Below are 22,490 nucleotides of genomic sequence, written 5' to 3'. Positions count from 1 at the left end.
GTTAGATTTTTAATAGAAGACATGACCGAGAAAGGGATACAACAATAAAAGGGAAAATACCTTGCACCTTCATGCTATTAGATTTACTTTCCTTCAGGTGTGACCTCTTTTTTCTTTTAATGCCTATGAAAATGAGTCCCTGTCAAGCAATGGACACAACTCAGAGGAATGCGAAAGTAGCATTTTTTAACATAGGAGTTTCTCTCAGGAGGAAAAATTATTTAATGACTGGATATTATAGGAAAGATTCAGGATTCAGCAGAATTTTTCCTGCTCTAGTAGAGTAATTATTTACCTTCATATGTTCCAGTCATGCAAAGTTCTTATGAGATATGACTCTAACCTGTATATGTATATCTAATCTAGATATGAATTTGCTTGTCAGGGTGCCTAAATTGGTTGCAATGAATTGCAGCACTGGCTGAATTGGACACTGGCTGGTTGAATTGGACATTGGCTGTCGCTTATGGCCAGTGTTTTGTCTTTCTTTTTGTCCTGTGAACTGACTCTTCCGTGAATAGAACAGAATAATAAAGTTGGAAGGGACTTTAGAGGTCTTCTAGTCCAATCCCCTGCACAAGCAGGAGACACTATACCATTTCAGACAATGGTTAAGATGTTTATCTCATCTTAAAAGCTTCCAGTGATGGAACACCCACAAGCCACTCCACTGATCAATTATTCTCACTGTAAGAAAATTTATCCTTAGTTCTAGGTTGCATCTCTCCTTGGTTAGTTTGCATACATTGCTTCTTGACTTGCCTTCTAGTGGTTTGGTTTCTATTCTTCTTTGTGGTAGCCACTCAAATATTGGAACACTACTATTATGTCACCCCTCATCAGGGTGGGTTCCAGCAAGCTTTACTGCTGGTTCACTCGTGCACACACTGTGTGTGCATGCACAGGTCAATTAAATTTGTTCTGCGCATGCGCAGAACTTAAAAACAAGATGGTGTTGTCGACGGCATCAATCAGAGAACTGGTTCAGGGACGTCACAGGCCTGGGTTGCTGCCATACCACTAGCAACCCACGCTGCCATACCACTACCGGTTCCGCTGAACGGGGATGAACCGGTAAGAACCCACTTCTGCCCCTTGTCCTTCTTTTCACTAGACTATACATATCTAATTCCTGCAACTGTTCTTCATATATTCTAACCTTCAGCCCCAACGAATCATCTTTGTTGCTCTTTTTTGCACCCTTTCAAGAATATATCTTTTTTATAATAGGGTGAGCAAAACTGAATGCAGTATTCTAAGTGTGGTCTTACTAAGACCACAATCTTACAATCTTCCTTGGAATACCATCTTCCTTTGGGATATGCATTTTGCCTTTGGACTTGCACCATTTCTCTGGAAAGATTTCAAAAGAAAGGAAATGATGGATGATACAGAAAGTTTACCCAGATGGGTACCTCTGATTATGTTGGAACTCCCAGCATCCTCACCCATTTTTCCTGCTCAGATTCTGCTGTCCTCAGTCCTCATCCATATCAATGGCTGTCTTCCTGTTGAGTGATGAACCATGGGGTTTTCCTAGGTGAAAAAAATACAATGAGAGGACCACTCGAAACTGGGGGGGGGGGGACAGTTATAAAGGAATGGATGAAAATTCATCTGAATTGCAGCCACTTTTGTCCAACAATCTTCTTCAATGTGCTGCCCTCTAGAATACTCAGACTGTAACTCCAAGAATTCCTGACCAACAGGATACCTGAGGTTTATAGTCCTAATCTCTCTAGGGGGAACTGCTACTGGAGGCTGTTCTGTTGGAGATCCAGGTTCCTCAGCTATGGGATCATACATTTTGTCTCTGAGCTGTTACTCTCCTGGCTATTTGAGACTTGATTTCAGGCTCTTTTATGTATAACATTTAAATATAATTTGAAATTACCATAAATTCAAAAATGGCAAAATAAAAGAGACCGATACAGAGTCAGTGTTCTTGGCAATTTCAGCCTCTATTATTCTGCTGTTTGTTTGTTTGCTTGCTTGTTTATGGTGTCTGTGCTGATTCTTGGCATCTGCCTGGACTACCCCTGCAGTTTACTTGGCAAAAGTTTTTCAGAATTGGTTTGCTTAAGGTTGAGTGTCAGGCTTGTCCCAGCTAGGGCATTTAGGCAAAAATGACTCCATTTATAGCAAAGGTACATTTAAATAAAGCCAAATGGTTACAACATAAGCAAAGCTGGATCTCAATATTCCCATTCAAAACCTGTCTTTTCCCTATTTCCTGTGCCCCCCCCCCCGCCTTAAACAATTCACGAGTGTCCAATGTTATTCAAATTTGGTGTTTTGGTAACAGCTTTAAGGTTTGATGTCTCTTAGGTGTAGTTTCGCATCCTATTCTCATGCTCATGTCCTTAGATACGCTGGCCTGTTCTGGATTGGCACCTCTGGTTCCTGTCATCCTGTTGTCCCTCCCCCTACAATCTCTTTCTCACCATTCCCACATTTTATGGAAGTATGCCAGCAAAGCGAAGCAGGCTGGAGCATTTCGCATGGCAGACTTGACACTAAGAGAGATTGAGTAGCCCAAGGTCACCCAGCTGATTTTGTGACTAAGCCAGAATTCAAATTCACAGTCTCCCAATTTCTAGCCTGATGTCTTAATTACTATATCAAACTGATTCAGTTCTGCCATGTCAACTATAAATTATTGCAGGTATTGTTATATATTATCAGAATGCAGTACTGAATTGTTTCATGGTTGGGAATCTGTGGCCCTCCAATTTTTTGTTTTGTTTTTTTTAAGATTTTTTTATCCTGTCTTTATTGTTTTTATAAATAACTCAAGGCAGAGGACATACTTAATACTCCTTCCTCCTCTAATTTTCTCCAAAATAATTTCATGACATAAATTGGGCTGATAGTGGATGGCACAAAGTCACCAATCACAGTCTCCTGTTTTCTAGCCTGGTGCTTTGATCATCAGATCAAATGGATTCTCTTGTTTTTTTGTTTCTTTCAAGTTTGATGCATTGTCTATGCATTGTTTGTTGTATTAGCAATGTCCATTTTGCTGTCTGGGAACTCGTGTTTCAGCCATATTAAATGATATGTATTCCCACTCTTGCTTTAGACACACTTCTTTCTCATGTAATTTTGGAAGCTGTGCTATTGTGCTTAAAAACAGCTGGTTTCTCTATACTCCAAATTGCTTTGGCAAATATATATATAATAACTTTGTTATACCTCTTGCAGGTTAATGCCCATTTTCATGGCTCTTGGTTGCCTCATTGGTCATGGAACGACACAGGTGAGAAACGGACTGTATGCGAAAGAAAGAAAAGGGTTACATGGGCTGGCATACAGGAAAGAGAATAATAACACAAAATTAAATTTATTATAAACTTTATCAAATATAAAAAATGCGTGTGGCTGTATCATCTCATCTTGCTAGCTTTTGTTCAATTAGCGATTAGGTTTTTTCATGTCTATTGCTACCAAGGGAAAAATAAAATATGATATTCACTCTGATTTATAATTTTGCATTCTTCCAATGATTCATTGTCTGATCCTCTTTTCTTTTCTGTTTAGCAACAATGCTCAAATGGGTTTGAGATGGATCGTTCGTCAGGCCAATGCTTAGGTAAGATTTTGATTATACCAGTTCCTCTGAGCTAATAGTGTACCACATGTTATAAGCAATGTGTGCTGGAAACTTTGGGTTATGTTTATTTGAATTAAAAAGTATGATTTATTAATTACATCTTCAAATCAATAAGACTAGATTCAACTAATTTAATTGGGTCTAACCATAAAAGGGAAGAATCAATGTCTTAATTGCTAAATTTGAAATATAACATCCAGTATGTATAGCTACAAAAAGACTAATTCTGAAGTTCTGCTTTATAATCAAGAAAATAAAACAAGAGCAAAAAATAAATAGAACTACTGCTATTGAAAGTCTGAAAATATTAAATAGAGATATAGAACTAAGACATTACAGAGCTTATGGAGGAAAAATTATTTATTTGTTTATTAAACAGATTTTTGTAGCTGCCGAACTCACACACAATTATTCTTGGTGACATACAACATTAGTTAAAAATTTACACCCACAATGACAACGACACAATTGGGCAAACTCTTTATTAAACAGAGCAATATATAGAGAAATGTATTTAGATTTAGTGCATTGATTCTGATGCAAATCTAATAATCAACAAAATGACAGCTTCCTTCATCACATCAGTCCCATTTGTAAATAGTGGAATAATTCAAGGAATGCCAATATGACATAAGTGTCTCTAAATACTATCTAGCATGCATTGCTAACTTAATATCCTCCAGATGTATGGCCTGCATATCTCATTCTCATTTGCCAACCAGGCACAACAAATGTCCATCCTGTTTACAAGTGATGGCAGTTGTCATCCATGACACTGGGCAGGAATTAAGTTCGGAAAGTTTGTCAGCAGTTTAGAAAAGTTAATTTTCTGAAACAAAAAGCCTGAAACTCAAGGACCACAGGACTTTTAGGTACAGTACAGCCACGAGAAGACCTCTAAACAGCATGGCCAAATCATAATCATTTTACAACAGAAAAGAAAAACTAGGAAATAATTGTTTTAAAATATTTAATTAATTAAAAGCATTGGTGATATAATTAAAATGTCAATTATATTAAATCCAACACATTTTTTTCCTGGCTCCATCCACTTCTTTGATCTGTCTCACTGTTTTTTGGAGGATGACCATTCAGAGTCAATATTTGTCTTCTGGGTCACTTTGGCCCTGCCTGGACAATGCAAGAGACTTGGTGGTCTCATCTCCTAATCATCCAACCATTTCAGTTTGTGAGTGTACTCTTTCTACACAAGGGAGTTTTGAGAAATTGCAGCCTCCTCTTTCTTTTGTTATTGTTGTTCTAGGCATCTTTATTTGCCATTAAATATAAATCAAACATAAACACAAATTTATAAAGCATTATTCAACTCTAATTGCAGCTAATCTCATTCAAGGATCATGCTGAATAAGCTGTTTTCTAGGTCTCTGCAGCAATTACCCTGAATCCGCTTTTCTAAGAGTTATGTTATAAATCATATCCTAAAGGGACAGAATGCACATCTCCTGCTGTGGAAAAGAGGTCATGATTTCCAAATGCTAATGATGTTGCATGTTATATCCCAGGCTTTGCATTCTTTCTCTCAAAGGGGACACACAGATGCGTGCATGTTCAAATAACAACATTGGTTTATTATTCTAAATGGGAATAGCCTTTGTTCTCCAAAATGGCTGTTGCTCTCTGATCTTATTCTTTCGTTTGTTCATGCCTTTCTGAGGTCAGTTTACAGTTTAGTACTCCATGAAAGTGCCTAAAATGTTGCTGAGAGCTAACAGAAGAATAGAATAACGGAGTTGGAAGGACCTTGAAGGTCTTCTAGTCCAACCCCCTGCTTAGGCAGGAAACCCTACACCACTTCAGACAAACGGATATCCAACATCTTCTTAAAAACTTCCAGTGTGGGATCATTCACAACTTCTGGAGGCAAGTTGTTGTTTCACTGATTAATTATTCTGTCAGGAAATTTCTCCTTAGTTCTAAGTTGCTTCTCTCCTTGATTAGTTTCCACACATTGCTTCTTGAACTGCCTTCAGGTACTTTGGAGAATAGTTTGACTCCATATTTAATGATTTAAGATCATTTAAGATCTTAAATGAATCTTCACAATCCAACATTTTGCAGTTTACACAAAAAAGAATATAAGACATGAAATTCTACATCAAAAGCCAGATTTTACAACCACCAAATCAATTCTTTGCTGCCGTCAGAAAACAAGCCAACCTAAAATGTGTGTGCCAATGCTATGACTTGAACAGGAAAAGGCTGTCATTTTTATAATTAGAAATAAAAAAACTACATTAGATGAAGAACAGGAAATCAGACCATTTCTACTTTTACTGGAAACAAAGGGCAAGGTAAGATGGATTTTTACTCAGCTGATACCAAAATAAGGTCAAAATAGTCTATGCCTTAATATATGGGGTGATCAGAGACAACTATGGGTGTTCACCAAATCATAATTTTGCAAATGTCTTAATTCACAAATCACATGTGCCAAAATGAAACAATCCACTTTATGAAAGGTAAATCAGTCTAGGGCTGGACACAGTGACGTGCGGTGAAGTTTATGGCTGGTGAGGTAAAAAGAAAGAAAGCTGCTTTTGGCCGCCCTGCCGCTATGTCAGACATAACAGCAGGGAAGCTTTTGCCCGCTTTCAAGAAAGCTTTCTTGAAAGCAGGCAAAAGGCACCCTGCCGCTATGTCCGACATAGAGGCATCCCGCCCCGGTGCTATGTCTGACATTTAAGAAAGTCTGGTCTAAGAGAAGAAGTAATTTCCTTGGCTCCATTTCTGAATTATCAGTCTATGGACAAAGCTTAAATTTGACAAAATTGGACATCTGAAATTCCAAAATAGTTGGGAGTAATAGAGAGGTAGCCTACAATGCCCTCCTGATCTATGGGGGTGTCTTACCCCTTATGGGGAATCTGCTGACTGGGCTAGCCTCAGGTAGCCGAGGAATCTTCCTGACTCGCGTAGGCTCCCTTAAATTCAGCTGCTGGACTTTTGGAGACCTCGACGAGCAGTGAAACCTCCAGAGCCTCATAGCAAGGCCCGATGGCCATTTTGAAACCTCCAACAGCAAGGTCTCATTGCAGCGGCCATTTTAAGTGCCACCACGTGGAGAATGCTGTGATTGGCTTAGAGATAAGCAGCAGTGGCAAGAGGCAAAGGAAAAAAAGCCTCGGAAGGTTCCCAATGCCGGAAACATCTTTGGAGCTATTCTAAGGGCTGTGAGTGCAAAGCCTGGCATAGCCATGGCCAGCGATAGCCCCATTGGGTAGCCAGGCATTTCCAGGGCTCAAAGCCACTGAAGTAAATTGAAAATGAAAAGCAGGATAAATAAACACATTATTTAATTAATTAGCTGACTGCAACAAGCGATTAATAGGACACAAACTATCAATCAGCAGAGACCCAAATTAATATTTACATTTCTATATTATTTCAGATGTTGATGAATGCCGCACTATTGCTGAGGCCTGTAGAGGAGATATGGTGTGTGTCAACCAAAACGGGGGCTATTTATGCATTCCACGAACAAATTCCAACCAGCGATCCCCATATACGAATCCTTACGGACCCAGTTTGTACCCACCGCCTCCAGTTCCAGCTTCTGTTCCAAATTATCCTTCTGTTGGAAGAGCACCTGCCATTTGTCGATTTGGGTATCGTATGAATGAAAACAACCAGTGTGTAGGTAAATAGCAAGATCTAACATTTATGCCTGTCATGTGTCGTTTTTTAGCTGATTGTCATGATGGCAAACCTATGGCACGCATGCCATAGGTCGCACGCAGAGCCCTCTCTGTGGGCACACAAGCTGTCACTCCAGCTCAGCTCCATCACGCATGCACATCCGCCTCCCGCTAGCCAGTTGTTTTTTGGGTCTCTGGTGCGCATGTGAATGCCTGGTGTGTGTGTGTGTGTGCAGTGTGTGTGTGTGCAGTGTGTGTGTGTGCAGTGTACCCCCCTGTGCCCCCTTTTGTTCCCAGGAGGCTTCAGGAAGGCCTACTAGGCCCAAAATGGAGCACGGGGGGGTGTTGTCACACACGCATGTGCATGGGGGCAGGACACATGGGGGATGTCAAGCGTGCGGGCACGCTTTCGGCATTCGATAACAAAAAGGTTAGCCATCACTGGCCTATTACAATTTGCTATCTGAACTGTGTGTGAGAGAGGAGGGAGACTGACAGATAGAGGGAAAGAGAGAGTACAGGTAGTCCTTGACTTACAACCATTCATTTAGTGGCCATTTGAAGTTACAACAGCACTGAAAAAAGTGACTTATGACTGTTTTTCACACATACGACCATTGCAGCATTCCCAGAGTCACGTGATCAAAATTCAAATGCTTGGCATCTGTCTCACATTTATGATGGTTGCAGTGTCCCAGGGTCACGTGATTACCTTTTTCAACCTCCTGACAAGCAAATTCAATGGGAAAGCCAGATTCATTGAACAACCATATTACTAACTTAACAACTGCAGTGATTCATTTAGCAACTGTGGCAAGAAAGGTCGTAAACTGGGGCAAAACTCACTTAACAAATATCTCACTTAGCAATGTAAATTTTGGGCTCAATTGTAGTCATTAGACAAGTTTTTTAGCTTGACTATGCATTGGTCCAAGTTTTCATGACTGAGGAGAAAAACACTGGGAAAAAGCCTACACAGGATTTTCCTGCTTTATTGTGCCTTGTTTATCTTTTAATAGGTCAATGGCTTCTGTACCACATTTGAATTGCTTATTCTGCCAAAGCAAGATATTTATCATGGATACATTTTTATGTTGTTATCTTGTCTTTTGGACTCTTACTTTACACGTGAGGCATGTAGATTCATGCTGATGGTTCTAACTGCCAGCTTTTTGAACGGTCTAATGGGGGATAAACAGTGGTGAAATTCAATTTTTTTTTACTACTGGTTCTGTGGGCGTGGCTTGGTGGACATGGCAGGGGAAGGATATTGCAAAATCTCCATTCCCTCCAAACCCTGGGGCCAACCAGAGGTGGCATTTGCCAGTTCACCGAACTACTGAAAATTTCCGCGACTGGTTCTTCAGAACTTGTCAGAACCTGCTGAATTTCACCCCTGGGGATAAATAGTAAATACACTTCATGTGTCACCTGCCTTCATGATGAGCTGCGGTGGCACAGTGGTTAGAGTGCAGTACTGCAGGCTACTACTGTTGATCGCTGGCTGCCAGGAGTTTGGGAGTTCAAATCTCACCAGGCTCAAGGTTGACTCAGCCTTCCTTCCTTCCGAGGTGAGTAAAATGGGGACCCAGATTGTTGGGGGCAATATGATGAATCTGTAAACTGCTTAGGGAGCGCTATAAAGCACTGCTATTGCATTGCTATTGCTATCAGGAAATACATGATTCTGAGTACAGCTATGCTGTTTTCTTTCAAACATCTTGGTGATTTGTTGCTTTAACAGCTATTTATTTGGGCAATTGCCACTTCCTTGCATTTTTTTAGTATACAGGTAGACCTCATTTAGCAACCACAATTGTCACTGGCAACTTGGTCATTAAGCAATATGGTCACTAACTGAAACCACAAGTGCACTTATGGTTTTCATTTAACTTTTCTTTTCGGTTTGTGCACTTGCAAAGATTATAAATGCAAAGATTGCTAATGAAATTGCACTTTCATCTCCTTTGTAAGTGCAAATGGACACTAAATGAGGCATTCACTAAATGAAGACTGCCTGTAATATGCTTCATAGTTGCTGTACAATCTGTTTTGTTTGGGAGACATTAGTCAGGGATCCTTGAATGCACATTCCTTAACCAGGCAATTTCAACTTAAAGAGTGTTCCATCCATTTTGTAAAACTGACTAAAAGAAATAAAGATTACGTATGTTGACATATTTGGATTATGAAAGTAGGCAACTCCAAGAAAAAGATGGATAGGAGAGAACACTTTGTTCTGTTCCTCAAAGGATGTGTGGTCAGGAAAGAATCCCCCTCCCCCGGTTTAACACATGAAAGAATAAACATGTAGATATTATTTATTGAATTCGATTTAAATAATACCCCCTCCCCCAACATCCATAGTAGATTCTGCACCCTGCAAGGTGACTGCTGATCATGATGCCTCATTCTGAGGGAAGACTCTTGTTTTTGGTCCTATGAATTGTCTTGATTATTGAACAGATACAGTAGCAGCTGCTGAGGAGTGTCATTAATGGTTCCTTACTGGCATTATCATGGGTTATCTTACAATGCACGTTTATCCAATTAGTAACTGGAAGTCTTTCAGCTAAAATTAATTCATGATAAAATTATGTTTTTGAAAGTTATTTTGGAATAAGCTATTTGTTGTAAGAGAGAATTGAGGAGGAGGAGGACTAAGGGAATATGCTGATAGTGAAACCTTGGCTGGATAACTTTTTGGAGGTCGTTATTCTGTCCCATGCCAGATGACGCCGATAATGCTGGTTGCATTTCTTGTTCTTTCTTTATAATTAGGCTAATACAGATTGGTTTATTCTGAATGTTCAGATTGACTACGCAGTACACCAAATTAATGCTTATTTGCTTTCTTTACATTGATTACCAATTGACTTGGTAATAGGTACCTCAAACAACTGTAAAGCCTTTAATTGCATCTGCACTGGATAAACGTGCTGTGGTTATGTTTACTTATTATGCGTGAGCCTCTGTGAAACTATATTTTAATGGTGTGATTTTGATTTATTGCTCATTGTTAATTCATTATCACTTAAAGATATACCTAGGAAAGAGATATGCTTACATCATAGTAGCAGAGAAGCATCTTTTCCAGAGTTGTTACACAGCATTATACCTTTGACCTCCCTTATTGTTTGAGGGTTACTGTCAGAGGTGGGTTTCTGCCAGTTCTAACCTCTTTTATAGAAGAGGTTCCACAAATCTATAGTGTCATTTAGAACCGGTTCCAGCTCCCTTCCCCCGCCCGCCCACACATCATCAAGATGAAAAACGAGAGGAGGAATTCTGGGAATTGAAGTCCACAAGTCTTAAAGCTGTCAAGTTTGAACACCCCTGGGTTTTTTTTCTAAAGAGTTAGGAGTGCAAGAGTCTTGTAACTTGACAGCTTTAAGACTTGCATGCTTCAAATGCCAGAGTTTCTGAGCCAACATTTTGGTTGCTAAGCAAGAGCATTGTTAAGTGAGTTTCACCACATTTTACAAGTTGGCCATGCCCACCCAGTGACATTGCTGGCAAGCCACTCCCACCCAATCACATGGCCGGCAACCCACTCTCACTCAGTCACATGGCCAGCAAGCCACTCCCACAAAGCAGGTCACACCTACAGAAGAGGTTCTAAAAAAATTTGAAACCAAATATCATCTCTGACTAATTCAAAAAAGTTGCTGGGAATTCAGCATGGACATTATGCCTCACAAAAAGTAATTAATTAGTCATTATAACTTCTTGGTTCTGGAGATGTTAGTTTGCAGAATTGTGGTTTACAGAGAATAGTAGAAGGGTGATGCAAAATTAGTCCCAGAACACTCAATATCAAAGAATCACTGAAGTGAAAAGAACAAAGTATGGCCCACTAATCTAAGAGATGAGAGAAAGATCAAAGGTAATGTTCCCTTTTTCATGGAGGTAAGATTTGATCTCTGGCAGCCCCCAGACATGAATTAATTGGACCACAGTAAACTGGAAAGATGACAGCTGCATTGAAAAATTTCAGCTGTATGAAAAAAATGCAAATTTCAATCTGGCAACTAAAAAAAAAAGGTTACACATCCTACACAGCCTAAATATAATGTTCCTAAAATACAGCAACCCAAATGCAGGCTGTTTGGCTAGATTCCTTCTCTTTTACACCATTGCAGGTGACTGCCTTTCCCTGTAAAATAAGTTTGGCGTATTAAATCAGGGGAGCCCAATCCCCAGTCCGTAGACTGGCACCAGTCCGCAGCATGCCAGCAACCGAGCCACACAAACAAGCCAAGCCACATCCAAGGTATGCAGGCAGGCTGCAAAACCACGCCTGCTCTGGGCCATGGAAAAAACTTTCTCCATGGAACTAGTCCCTGGTGCCCAAAAGGTTGGGAGCCTTTGCATTAAATGCATCAGTGATGGATTCACTTTTTTTACTACCAGTTCTGTGGGCTTGGCTTGGTGGGTGTGGTGTAGATTGGTGGGCATGGATTGGTGGGCGTGGCTGAGGAGTGATACTGCAAAATCCCTATTCCCTCACCACTCCTGGGGGGAGGATACTGCAATATCTCCATTTCCATCCCACTCCTGGGGGAAGGATACTGTAAAATCTCCATTCCCTCCCTACTCCATTAATCTGCTTTCCAGCTCTGTTCTGTGCAGGGCAAAAAAAAAGAAAACCCAGCCGATCAGCTGCGACTCCGATCAACTGGGACTCGGGAAGCAACAAATAGATGGAGGTGGGGCTAGTCAGAGATGGTATTCGACGGTTCTCCAAACTACTCAAAATTTCCGCTACCGATTCACCAGAACAAGTCAGAACCGGCTGAATACCACCTCTGCTATGCATGTCATGACAGGTACCATGTCTTCTTGCATAAAGATTGATGGAAAACAATCAAGCTGACCAAGTACCTGGTAATCCTTCCCTAATTATTGTCCTTGCTTCTTTGGAACAACCCTAAATTTTCAAAATTTAGTGTGGCTAAGCTAAAATGTGCACACATAAAGGATTTCCTTCTCTTTTAGTTCTAAGTCCACCCTCCTACATATCTCCCTAGGTCTCCTTAGAAATGTTTCCAATTTTACATTGGGATGGTGATTCCCTGCCCAAAATTAGCCTTCCCATTTTTTAAATCCCTCCACATCAGTATTCTTAGCACTTTATGCTTCTTAGTTTTTTTCCCCTTCTTTCTACAATCAGCCTTCAGATTCAGCCATCCTATTTTTACAGATGTAGAATTGAAGCTGAGGCATAATGTTTTTTCCCACCCAATGAGTCCATTTTTATGAGCTGGAATTTGAACTACTATTTCAGGTTCCAAATGTAACACCCTATCCTTTGGCTCTTCCCTTTCTCCATTTGTTTTTCATTCCTGATTGTTCATCTGGGACTAGAAGTACTAAATTTTAATATGTGTTGTCCCTATTCTTAATCATTTTTAGGATGTTTTTCAGTGTTGAAAGCACTAAAAAAGCACCATCTAATTCCAAATTACAGATTTATTGATTTTTTTTAAACAGTTTCTTGGCTTTTCCTTTGCTTGCTGATCTCCCTTAGTTGTATTCACTTTTATAAATGTGCAGTGAAGAGTTGGTTTCTCATGACGTTAAATTCCATAATTAAAAGTCAGTTTTCCTTTCATTGGGCAACACAGTCCTCACAATGCAACTTCCTGTCATTTGGGCTGGTTTATCAATCATAAGAGCAGGTCTGAACCGGAAAAAAAAACCTGATTCTCAAGACATGCAGAATTTAATTATATATTAAATTTTTGTTCTACTTTTCTTTCTGAGAAATTAGAACAGTGTTCATTTTGCATATTGCCTTTATAAAAATCCTGAGAGAAATGTTAGACTAAAGCCTGAAGCCAAAAGTTTCATTTCTGAGCAAGATTAAAATCTAGATTTGTTCAAACCTTCCATTGTAGCAAATGGAATTGATTATCATGTATATGATTTAGAGTGATGTGAATGAACCAGAGGTGGGTTTCTGGCTCCACTACTTCAGGTTTGCTCAGGGATGCGCTGCAGGCGCGCAGGCGCAGTACTATAAAAATGCTCTGTGCATGTGCAGAAGCAAAAAAACAAGATGGTACCACTGATAGAACCAGTTTGGGGGCATAGCCGGCCGAGTTACTACCTACTCAGCCGAACTGGGCCGAACCAGTAGAAACCCACCTCTGGAATGAACCTCAGAGTAATTTACTTCCTTCTCTTTCTTCATCAGCCCAGGTTTGCAATTTACTATAAAAAAATACCAGGAACAATTAAATTACATTGACCATTAGTAACTTTTGGTTATGTGCCATGAAATAATTGCGACAAAATTATCTGCACAGTGCACCAAAATCTTTTGCATATATATTTATGCAGGGATGGGCTTCAAAAATTTTAGCAAGGGGTTCTCTGTCCAGTTGCTGGGCAGGCATGGCCATGATGAGGGTAGCCAAGTCGGCCTCCTGCACCATGGCAGAGTGTCATTTTTGCCCTCCCCAGGCTCTGGAGGCTGGAAACAGTCCTGTTTCTGGCCTTCCTGAACTTCCGGTAGGCCCAATTTTCACACACATCCCCAAGCCTCCACGCGCACCCTGCACTTACCTCCATCCAAAGTGTTTGTGTGGGGCAGAGGTGGGTTTCAAAAATTACTCTGTGGGCGTGGCCTCCTTTGTGGGAGTGGCTTGCTGCCCATGTGACTAGATGGGAGTGGCTTGCCACCCATGTGACCATATGGGAGTGGCCTGGAACCCATGTGACCTGGTGGGAGTGGCCAAGACGATGTTATTACTAGATATTACTAATTACTAGATATTATTAATATTACTAGATCATTATTAATGTGTAGATAACTGCGGGACATTACACACACACACACACACATACATACACACACACACACACACTATGACAGTGCTAGAAAAACACCAAAAGAATAAGAATCCCCCCCCCAAAAAAAGACTGCCAATGAAACCACTTTTTTTTCCTAAGCCTAAGGACAGGAAAGACAAAGTCACTGGAATAAAAATCATCAAGGCAATGTGGAAAATTATAAATGACAGGTGCTCACAGAATCATCAACCACCTCAGAATTACCTAAACAAGGAGGGTGAAACACTGCCTTGCAACAAACCTGGCCTGCCCATAGAAAAGCAGCCACTTTGAGACACATAAACCTGGTCTGAACACTTAAAAGCAACATATTGCATCACAAATAAAACATTTGCAAAAAGGAATAACATTTCTTGTAATAAAGATTCTATAAACAATAAATAAATAAAAATTCCCTAAAATAATTAAAAACCACCACGTTCAGAGAACACCAAAGGACCCCACAGTCCTCTCCCTCCTTATCTTTTTCTTTTTTGTCCTAACTTTCTCCTCCTTCCCCCCCAACCCCACTCCCTTCTAGCACTGATGATGTTACCAAACTAGGAGTGCTGGAGAGGAGCTCTCACAGGGCGAAGAGCTTCCCGCTACAGGCACAATCTATCTGCAGCAATAAATGACTGCAAGCAGCAGCTTCAGGGACCTGCTCGCAGCTGACAGTTGCGTTTGGGAGCGGAGGTGGCGGCAGCGGAAGCAGGCACAGATGGGATGTCCCCGCTTGCTGAGTAGAAGGAGGCGGTGGGGATGTGTTGCTAGGCGGCCGGCAGGGCGGAGGTGGGTGCGGCGCTGCCGCACTTGCCCTTGGGGCTTTTCTTATGGACATGTTGGCTGGCGCTGCTTCAGGGTACCCCAGGCGCCGGCTCCTCTGAGTGCAGCCCATTCCCCCTCCCAAGAAGATCGTTTTCTTTTTAAAAATGCCTCTGCAGATGATCTTGAAAACCTGTGAGGTTGCTTTGGGAGGGGGAAGACAGGCAGCATTCCCCCACCCCATTTCTGGTTGCCTGCAGCCTCGGAGCCTTCTGCAACTTGCACAGTAAAGGCAATTAAGAACTTCTCTCGCTTGTGAGATTTTCTTTACTGTGCAAAGGCTTGCTTTAAGGCTGCAGGCTCCGAGGCTGCAGGCACTCAGGGAGGGGGTGAGTGGGACATCTGTCCCCTTCCAAAGCAACCTTGCAGGTTTTCAAGATCACCCGGAGAGGCGTTTTTTAAAAAGAAAATCCTGAAAAGCCACAAGATTTGGAGAGATGGGCAGCTGATCTTTTTTTTGGGGGGGGGGGAATCCCCAGAACCAGGAGTGCAACCCGCCAGTTCCTCTGAGTGCAGCCCATTCGCCCTCCCAAGAAAACCGTTTTCTTTTTAAAAACACCTCTGCAGATGATCTTGAAAACCTGCGAGGTTGCTTTGGGAGGGGGAAGACAGGCAGCATTCCCCCACCTCATCCCTGGTTGCCTGCAGCCTCGGAGCCTTCCGCAACTTACACAGTAAAGGTAATTAAGAACTTCTCTTGCTCGTGATATTTTCTTTACTGTGCAAAGGCTTGCTTTAAGGCTGCAGGCTCCGAGGCTGCAGGCACCCAGGGAGGGGGGCAGGGGGAAATGCTGCCCATCTGTCCCCTTTCAAAGCAACTTTGCAGGTTTTCAAGATCATCCGGATAGGCGTTTTTTAAAAAGAAAAACCCTGCAGGCACCCAGCGACAGGGGCCGGGAGCGGTACCGGCGTTCCCGGAAGTTAATTACTTCCAGGTTCACCGACCATCCGGTTCGCCCGAACCGGGGCGATCCGGGAGGAACCCACCCCTGGTGTGGGGCCAGCCAGGAGTGGGATTTGGGGGTTTTCCGAACTGCACAGAATCTTAGCTAGAGGTTCTCCCAAACCCCTGCGAACCCCCAGCAGCCTACACCTATATTTATGGCCTTGGATTAAGTTGGAGAAGTGACAGGTAGTCCTCAATTTACAATGGTTCATTTAACAATGGTTTGAAGTTACAACGGCCTTGGAAAAAATTGCAATATATGAACCATCCCTCACGGTCATGTAATTGCAATATGCTTTCTCTGGGGTACATCTTCTGTCAAAACTCTGAGAAAAAAGAGCTTGCAACGAAGGCTGTTCCAAGTTGCTAGTTTGGGTATTTTCCATGTTACTCTCCACTATGGAAACTTTCCTGAAGTCTCCACATGCCTTCTGTCATGTTGAAATAGTCTTCTGGAAAATCGTGCTGTCTTAGCTTTGATATAGCATCAAGAGATGGCAGCACTCTTATTGACACATCAAACGGATTGCTATTCTTGGCTTCTAGGTTTCTTGGTTCAGATTTATTTGTTCGTTTTGATTCCAGATCTACATCTGGCCGCATTCCTATGCCACAATCAAGATGTTTGGCCAAAATATATAGAAATATGAATTCGTTTATCAACATTTGCAGATTTGCCAGACAGCATTTTCAAATTTAAAGGGCACAGAATTGGCCAAAGCTGCTATAAGGAAAGGCAAACTTTGCTTTATTATCTTGTCTTAAGAACAAATGTATTTATTTTGCCGTTTAGAAACAAAAATACTGCATTTCACCTTGTGGACTTTTAATATACAGTATCTAACCTATTTTTTTCGCTGATTCTTACAGTTATATTCTTTTACTGAGCCTCTTTTCACATTATATGTGAAATGCATACATGCATATATGTTTTGTAAATGATCCAAATATTTAAAGTGTAACTACAACTAGAAATACCAATATATTTATCATAGAATCAATACTAACTGCAACATGCTGTTGATTGTATACTCAGTGGTCAACAAAAGATGTAACATGATATGGTATTTAAATTTCACAGGAAGCAATCTTCTTTTCCTTTAAGTGTCCTCACAGTCTGGGTAAACTATAAATATGCTATTTGTGATTTTATTGCATATGACAATTGGTGGAGTGTTTAAGTATTTAGATGTTAAGATATGCATCTCATTTCAATGTTAAGTTTAGTAAGAATCAATATAGGCATATGGAATTATTTTTAAATGTCCCTATTTTTCCTGTGTCCACCATGAGCTCCTTAATTTAGGATTCCCCCCCCCCCCAATAGTCAGTCATAATCTGTCCTCCTGCTATTTAAAACCATTATTTCATGTATTCTTCTCTAGAAAGAGAAAACAGATCTTGATGTTCTTCTATGTGACAATCTTTCAGATATTTGAAGAGCATATCATAGTTCCACTCACTAGTCATTTCTCAAAAAAAATGTCACACTTGGGTCCTTCAGCCTTTTTTTTTTGTAGAGTTTACTTTCTCACCTTCTGATCATTGCCCTTCTTTGAACCTGATCTGATTTATGTAAATTCTTCTTGAAGTGTGGTCCTCAAAACTGGTCATTGTACTTGAGATGGGAGTTAACCAGGGAACCCTTACTACAAATGATTGGGAAATAGTATTCTGATAAAGCTGTTAAGATTGCAACATCTTCTTTCAGTTCATATTGTTATTGTAATCAGATTGCAATTGAATCATATTCCAAGATCATTTTTTATCATTACTATTATCAAGCCCAATATTCATATACTATATTTGTGTATTTGGGTCTTGTTTCCTAAGAGAACTTTGCACCTTTTGTTAAGTTTTATTGCTATTTTCAACCCATTTCTCCAACCTATCAAGATCATTTAAAATTTTAATTCAGTATTCTAGGATATAAATTTTTTCATAACATTTTGTGACATTGCAGATTGAATAAGAATTATATCTACTTCTTCTTCCAAATCTTGCTACTCCAATTTGATGAGCGTTCTTAATTTTCAAGACAACTATGTAACCACTTTATTGCCATGACATCCAGCTCATAAGCTAGTTTCTCTAATAAGCATTTAATGGGATAGTTCATCAAACACTTTACTACAATCAAGATGTAATGTTTATACATGCCTGCCATCTAATAAAAATGAGTTAAGATATAAAGATTAATAGGATACACACATTTGCACACAGACACACGTGCTCAACATAGGAGCCAAATAGGATATGGGTCCAGCCCACCAATGGAAGATTTCTTACTACAAAGCATCCTGTCTATTTCCTTAGCTTGCACAAATTCAGAAAAATCTCAGATTACATTGCAAGATATCACTGTATGCATATTGCATGGCTCTGCCCAAATGTTGTTTATCTCTGAGTGAACATGACCAATTTTATCAACAAAGAAATGGACAAAACCATTGCAGTGGCTTGCAGGCTTCTTGCCCCTTATATCCCTGTTCCTCCCCAAATAGTTTGTATCATCCTGAACAGAGTTGTTGGGCAGGAATCTCTGGACACAACTTTATTGCAGTCTTACAATAATGTAGAATTAGCCATCTAGTTATATTTCCTGTCTGATTTACCTGGGAGGATGGACTTAATGCTTTGTTGCTCTGAAGTGTTTGTCAATGGAATAACGGTTCTGAGAATATTTCTGCAAAAATGATTGTCTCCGGCTCACTCAAATACTGTTTTGCATTTCCCTTTAGCTACCTTTTTGAGAATTTTATGGATTAGTTATGGCCCAATTCTACTTCCATTGTCATTCTACCCAATAGAATTATGCATTTCACAGTTACTTAAATATCTCTTGTGACATTTATTTTCATAACATCAGGTTGTTGTTAACATTTCATGCCAAAGCAGATAATTTCTATGTGAACAGGCCCTGCAGAACTATACATTATATTATGTGTTATCTGCAGCCACATTCTATGAAGTACCAAGTCCATTTTCTTTGACTTTGACAATATAGCAAATATGATGTATTGCAAAAAATAATCATCTGCAAATTCCAATTCTGAGACCAAAGACACAATAATAAAGCAAATGGCATGGAGCTTATAGAAAGAACTCAACTGTGCAAGGATTAAGCCTATTCTTCCCCTCAAGCTCCAGATGTGGATCCTTGAAATAGCCAAGGGATTCTTGAGCCAATATTCTTATGTGCAGAAATAGTTAATATCTAGCTTGATCCATGGTGTGCAGTGATATATTATTGCTTCAGTTGATGCATTCACTTAATGTAAAACGACAAAAGGATTCCTGCATGAGATGCTTATAATCTGAACTTTTGCATAAGAGGCAACGTGGAGTGGTGCAGAGATTAACAGCAGAGAGAACATGTATTCAGATCATAGATACATACCATCACAAAGATATTAGCTCTGTTGCAAATTTACCATTTAGTGTACAGCCCTAAGAATAACTATGATATTTCATTTTGTTCCTTTTCAGCCCTTTTCAGAGATTAAGATCTGGGCATGCTTATATACAGATGATCGCCTCTAGTTTCTTTTGGCCAGTAGCACAGAGAGCTATCACCCATTCAATATCTATACCCCTGCCATTAACTGACTGTCTGAAATCTGACCCCCAGTTCATGCTTACACTCCCTCTCCTTTTTCACCTGATTATATGCTTCCAATCTCTTCAAATTCTGATTGTCCAGTTCATAGACTTTATTATTTTGGGAGTACCATCATAATAATTCTTAGATGCATAAACAAATAACAACATATGCATATGTGGACCTAATAAAGCATTAGGCTATTTTATTTTAAATTAAAAGTCACGTAGAAGTGAAAAATTATTCTATGTGTTTCTCTGCCAAAATCTAACATAGCTTTGTTACTTTATCCTGCTAATTGCCTTCTTTAAACGTTTCAATACCATAAAGCAGTTTATTAAATGAACTACTAAGAATAAACTACACTCAACTAAATATTACATCAGATCCTGATTTCTTTCATTTATTCGTGTTTTAAAGCACCTTTTTAAATAAGTACTACCGGTAAATTGCAGCATAAATGAGTTATTCTTTGAACTGATATTAAAAGCATTTCTAAATAACTTTAGTACTTGAAAGAAGTAAAAGGGGATAAGGACTTTGTAATGTGTACATTTGTAAAAACATTACATAGACTCTATCCATTTAATGGCAATGAGGACACAGCTGTTATTTTTCAAGCCAAAACCACTCAAGGATGTTTCTCCAGTACTGGCATTTGTCCAATACATCTTCTTTGCTTAAAAAGAATCCCCAAAGCCACATTACTTAGAGAAGAATTAGTGTAGCTTTATGAAGGTTGCACTTGGAGCACAGCTGGCTAAGGAACAGACCCAAAATTTAATAACGTTTGAAAAGCAATTTACTTTCCCCTACATAAGCTGTCTGGCTTCAGCAAAGCCAAAGATCACACATAAAGAATGGACGATCTGTCGTTTTCCAGATATCAAGATTTTTCCCAATGCAACTGACAAGATGGTGGGTCATAGACACCAGTGAAAAATTCATCTTTTCCACCAACTCTCTTAAAGGATTCTTGTTATTTTTGAGCTAAAAGAAAATTCTTAAATATCATAAAGCTCATGAAAGCTTATGCTTATAATTAAAACTGGTTAGTTTTAAACAGCTTCTACCAAACTCTTTCTAAAAAATCATGCGTTACCATAATAGTGGCTATCAGGCACCAAGGCCAAAACACCTGTTCTTCTGATGTTTGGAACTAAGTCTGTTAGTCGGCTACAGAATACAAATGAGGCGTGCTGTGATTCAAGAGCTATCTGAGTTTGTTCCTGGGCTGGTTGTTATAATATAAAGCATAAAGTTGCACAGGCAGTCAGTAGTGTGTAGTCTCAGAATAATTTCATTTGTGCCCCATCAGTTGTTCCTAATGAGGAGTCTGTCCAAAAACAACATTCTGGAATATACCATTTGGTCACCTCACCTCGAAACGGATATCCTAAAACTAGAAAGCGCGCAGAAAGGGTCAAAGAAAACAAAGCTTAATGTCATTTTAATATTCATCTTGGTGGAAAGCCAACAAGCATTTCCAAGCATTCAGTTGGGAAAAATCTTCTGTGGGAGATGAGAATGATTCTGGAATGTTCACATGAGGGTGGGGAAGAAATTGACCATGAACTCTGGTCTAAAAGGACAAGCACAGGGAGAGAATTAGTATATCAAGAGAGACAGACCATTGCAATGTTACAAGACCAAAGGCAAGATAAAGAAGCTCCAGTATTGGTATAAATGAAAGCCAGAAGTTTGCTTTTATTTGTTTAAGAAATGCTTTTAATGGGGATGAGAGTAGGCAATTGAACAGCTAAACCGAAGGAAAAAAATAAATACGGTAGAAGATTGAATACATAAAGACACACTTTCCACATATGGGGATGGCTAAAAGAAATGTGAATTGATAAATCTGGATTGATGAATCTGAACTTGATGTATAGGAATAGTTTGCTGATGTATGCTGTTTGTCAATATTTTAAATAGTTTTTTTTTTCAGCCTTCCATATTCAAATGCTGATTAAGGTGCTGTCATTTGCCTTACTTCTTCTGTACAGTAATTTTATTTTTAAAAAAAGCAAAATACTCTTAGCAATCTCTTAATTTCCTTCTATTCTCCTGTTATTACAGCTGCTGTTATGGTTGACATCTTGCTTCTGATATATTAATATTATGAATGTTTTGGTATGATTGCATGGTGGAACAGAGGTTAGAATGCATACTGCAGGCTAACTCACTGCGCACTGCCAAGAGTTCCGTTCTCACTGGCTCAAGGTTGACTCAGCCTTCCATCCTTCCGAGGTTGGTAAAATGAGGATCCAGATTGTTCGGGGCAAGATGCTGACTCTGTAAACTATTTCGACTATAAAGCACTATGAAGTGGTATATACAAAATCTAAGTGCTATTGCTATTATTACTATCATCATCAAGACAGGCAGGGACTGGCCAATCAACCAGACATTATGATGGTAGACAAGGACCAGAAGAAAGCAGGGTGTCAGGCCTGCAATTATATTTCTTTTAGAATTTTGGCCTGCCACACTTTCTCTTATTTCATTATGCTGTTTCTTTAGTATAGTTGATGGGAGGGGGGAATAGACAGGAGTAGGATTGTGGAATGTGTTATTGTCATTCTTTTCTAGAAGACCAAGGTCATCTTTTGTCTCCGCACTTTTACACCTGACAGGAAGCAGCTGGGTGGAGACACCAGCGTGGAAGAAGAAGATTGGACCATGTGATGGATTATGGATATGGGGACAAGTTCATGAACTTTAACTGGGTGGAATTCTGATGTAATTTCCAAAATTGGGATTAACACAGATGTGCTAAGATGTCTGCTTTATTAAATTGGAACTTTAAGGATTGTTTTGCCTTGGATTCTGATTTAATTCTACATGATACTTGGAACACTGACACAGGGGTGATAAATGTAGTGGTGCCAAGTGACGCCAACATCAGGAAGAAAGAGTATGACAAGCTGGAGAAGTACCAGAGCCTGAAGGAAGATCTAGAAAGGGTGCGGAAAGTAAAGACTAAAGTGGTTTTAATGTTGGTAGGAGCACTTG

At 39.9% G+C, this 22,490-nt stretch overlaps 1 protein-coding gene across 1 annotated transcript in view; it reads left to right on the top strand.

Moving 5' to 3' along the window:
- Positions 1–22,490, top strand: part of FBLN5 (fibulin 5) — a 49,435-nt gene that overhangs the window by 932 nt on the left and 26,013 nt on the right. The window contains exons 2-4 of the mRNA XM_014061712.2: positions 3,205–3,259; positions 3,541–3,592; positions 7,023–7,271. Coding sequence (XP_013917187.2) covers positions 3,205–3,259; positions 3,541–3,592; positions 7,023–7,271 — 356 coding nt within the window. The remainder of the gene's footprint in view (positions 1–3,204; positions 3,260–3,540; positions 3,593–7,022; positions 7,272–22,490) is intronic.

Source organism: Thamnophis sirtalis, unplaced genomic scaffold, assembly GCF_051295495.1.
Source record: "Thamnophis sirtalis isolate CommonGarterSnake01/CBP01778 unplaced genomic scaffold, rThaSir2_p1.2 scaffold_1, whole genome shotgun sequence".
Lineage (NCBI taxonomy): Eukaryota > Metazoa > Chordata > Lepidosauria > Squamata > Natricidae > Thamnophis > Thamnophis sirtalis.
Note: the sequence above shows the minus strand (reverse complement) of the source record. Positions and strands in the feature narration are given on the sequence as shown.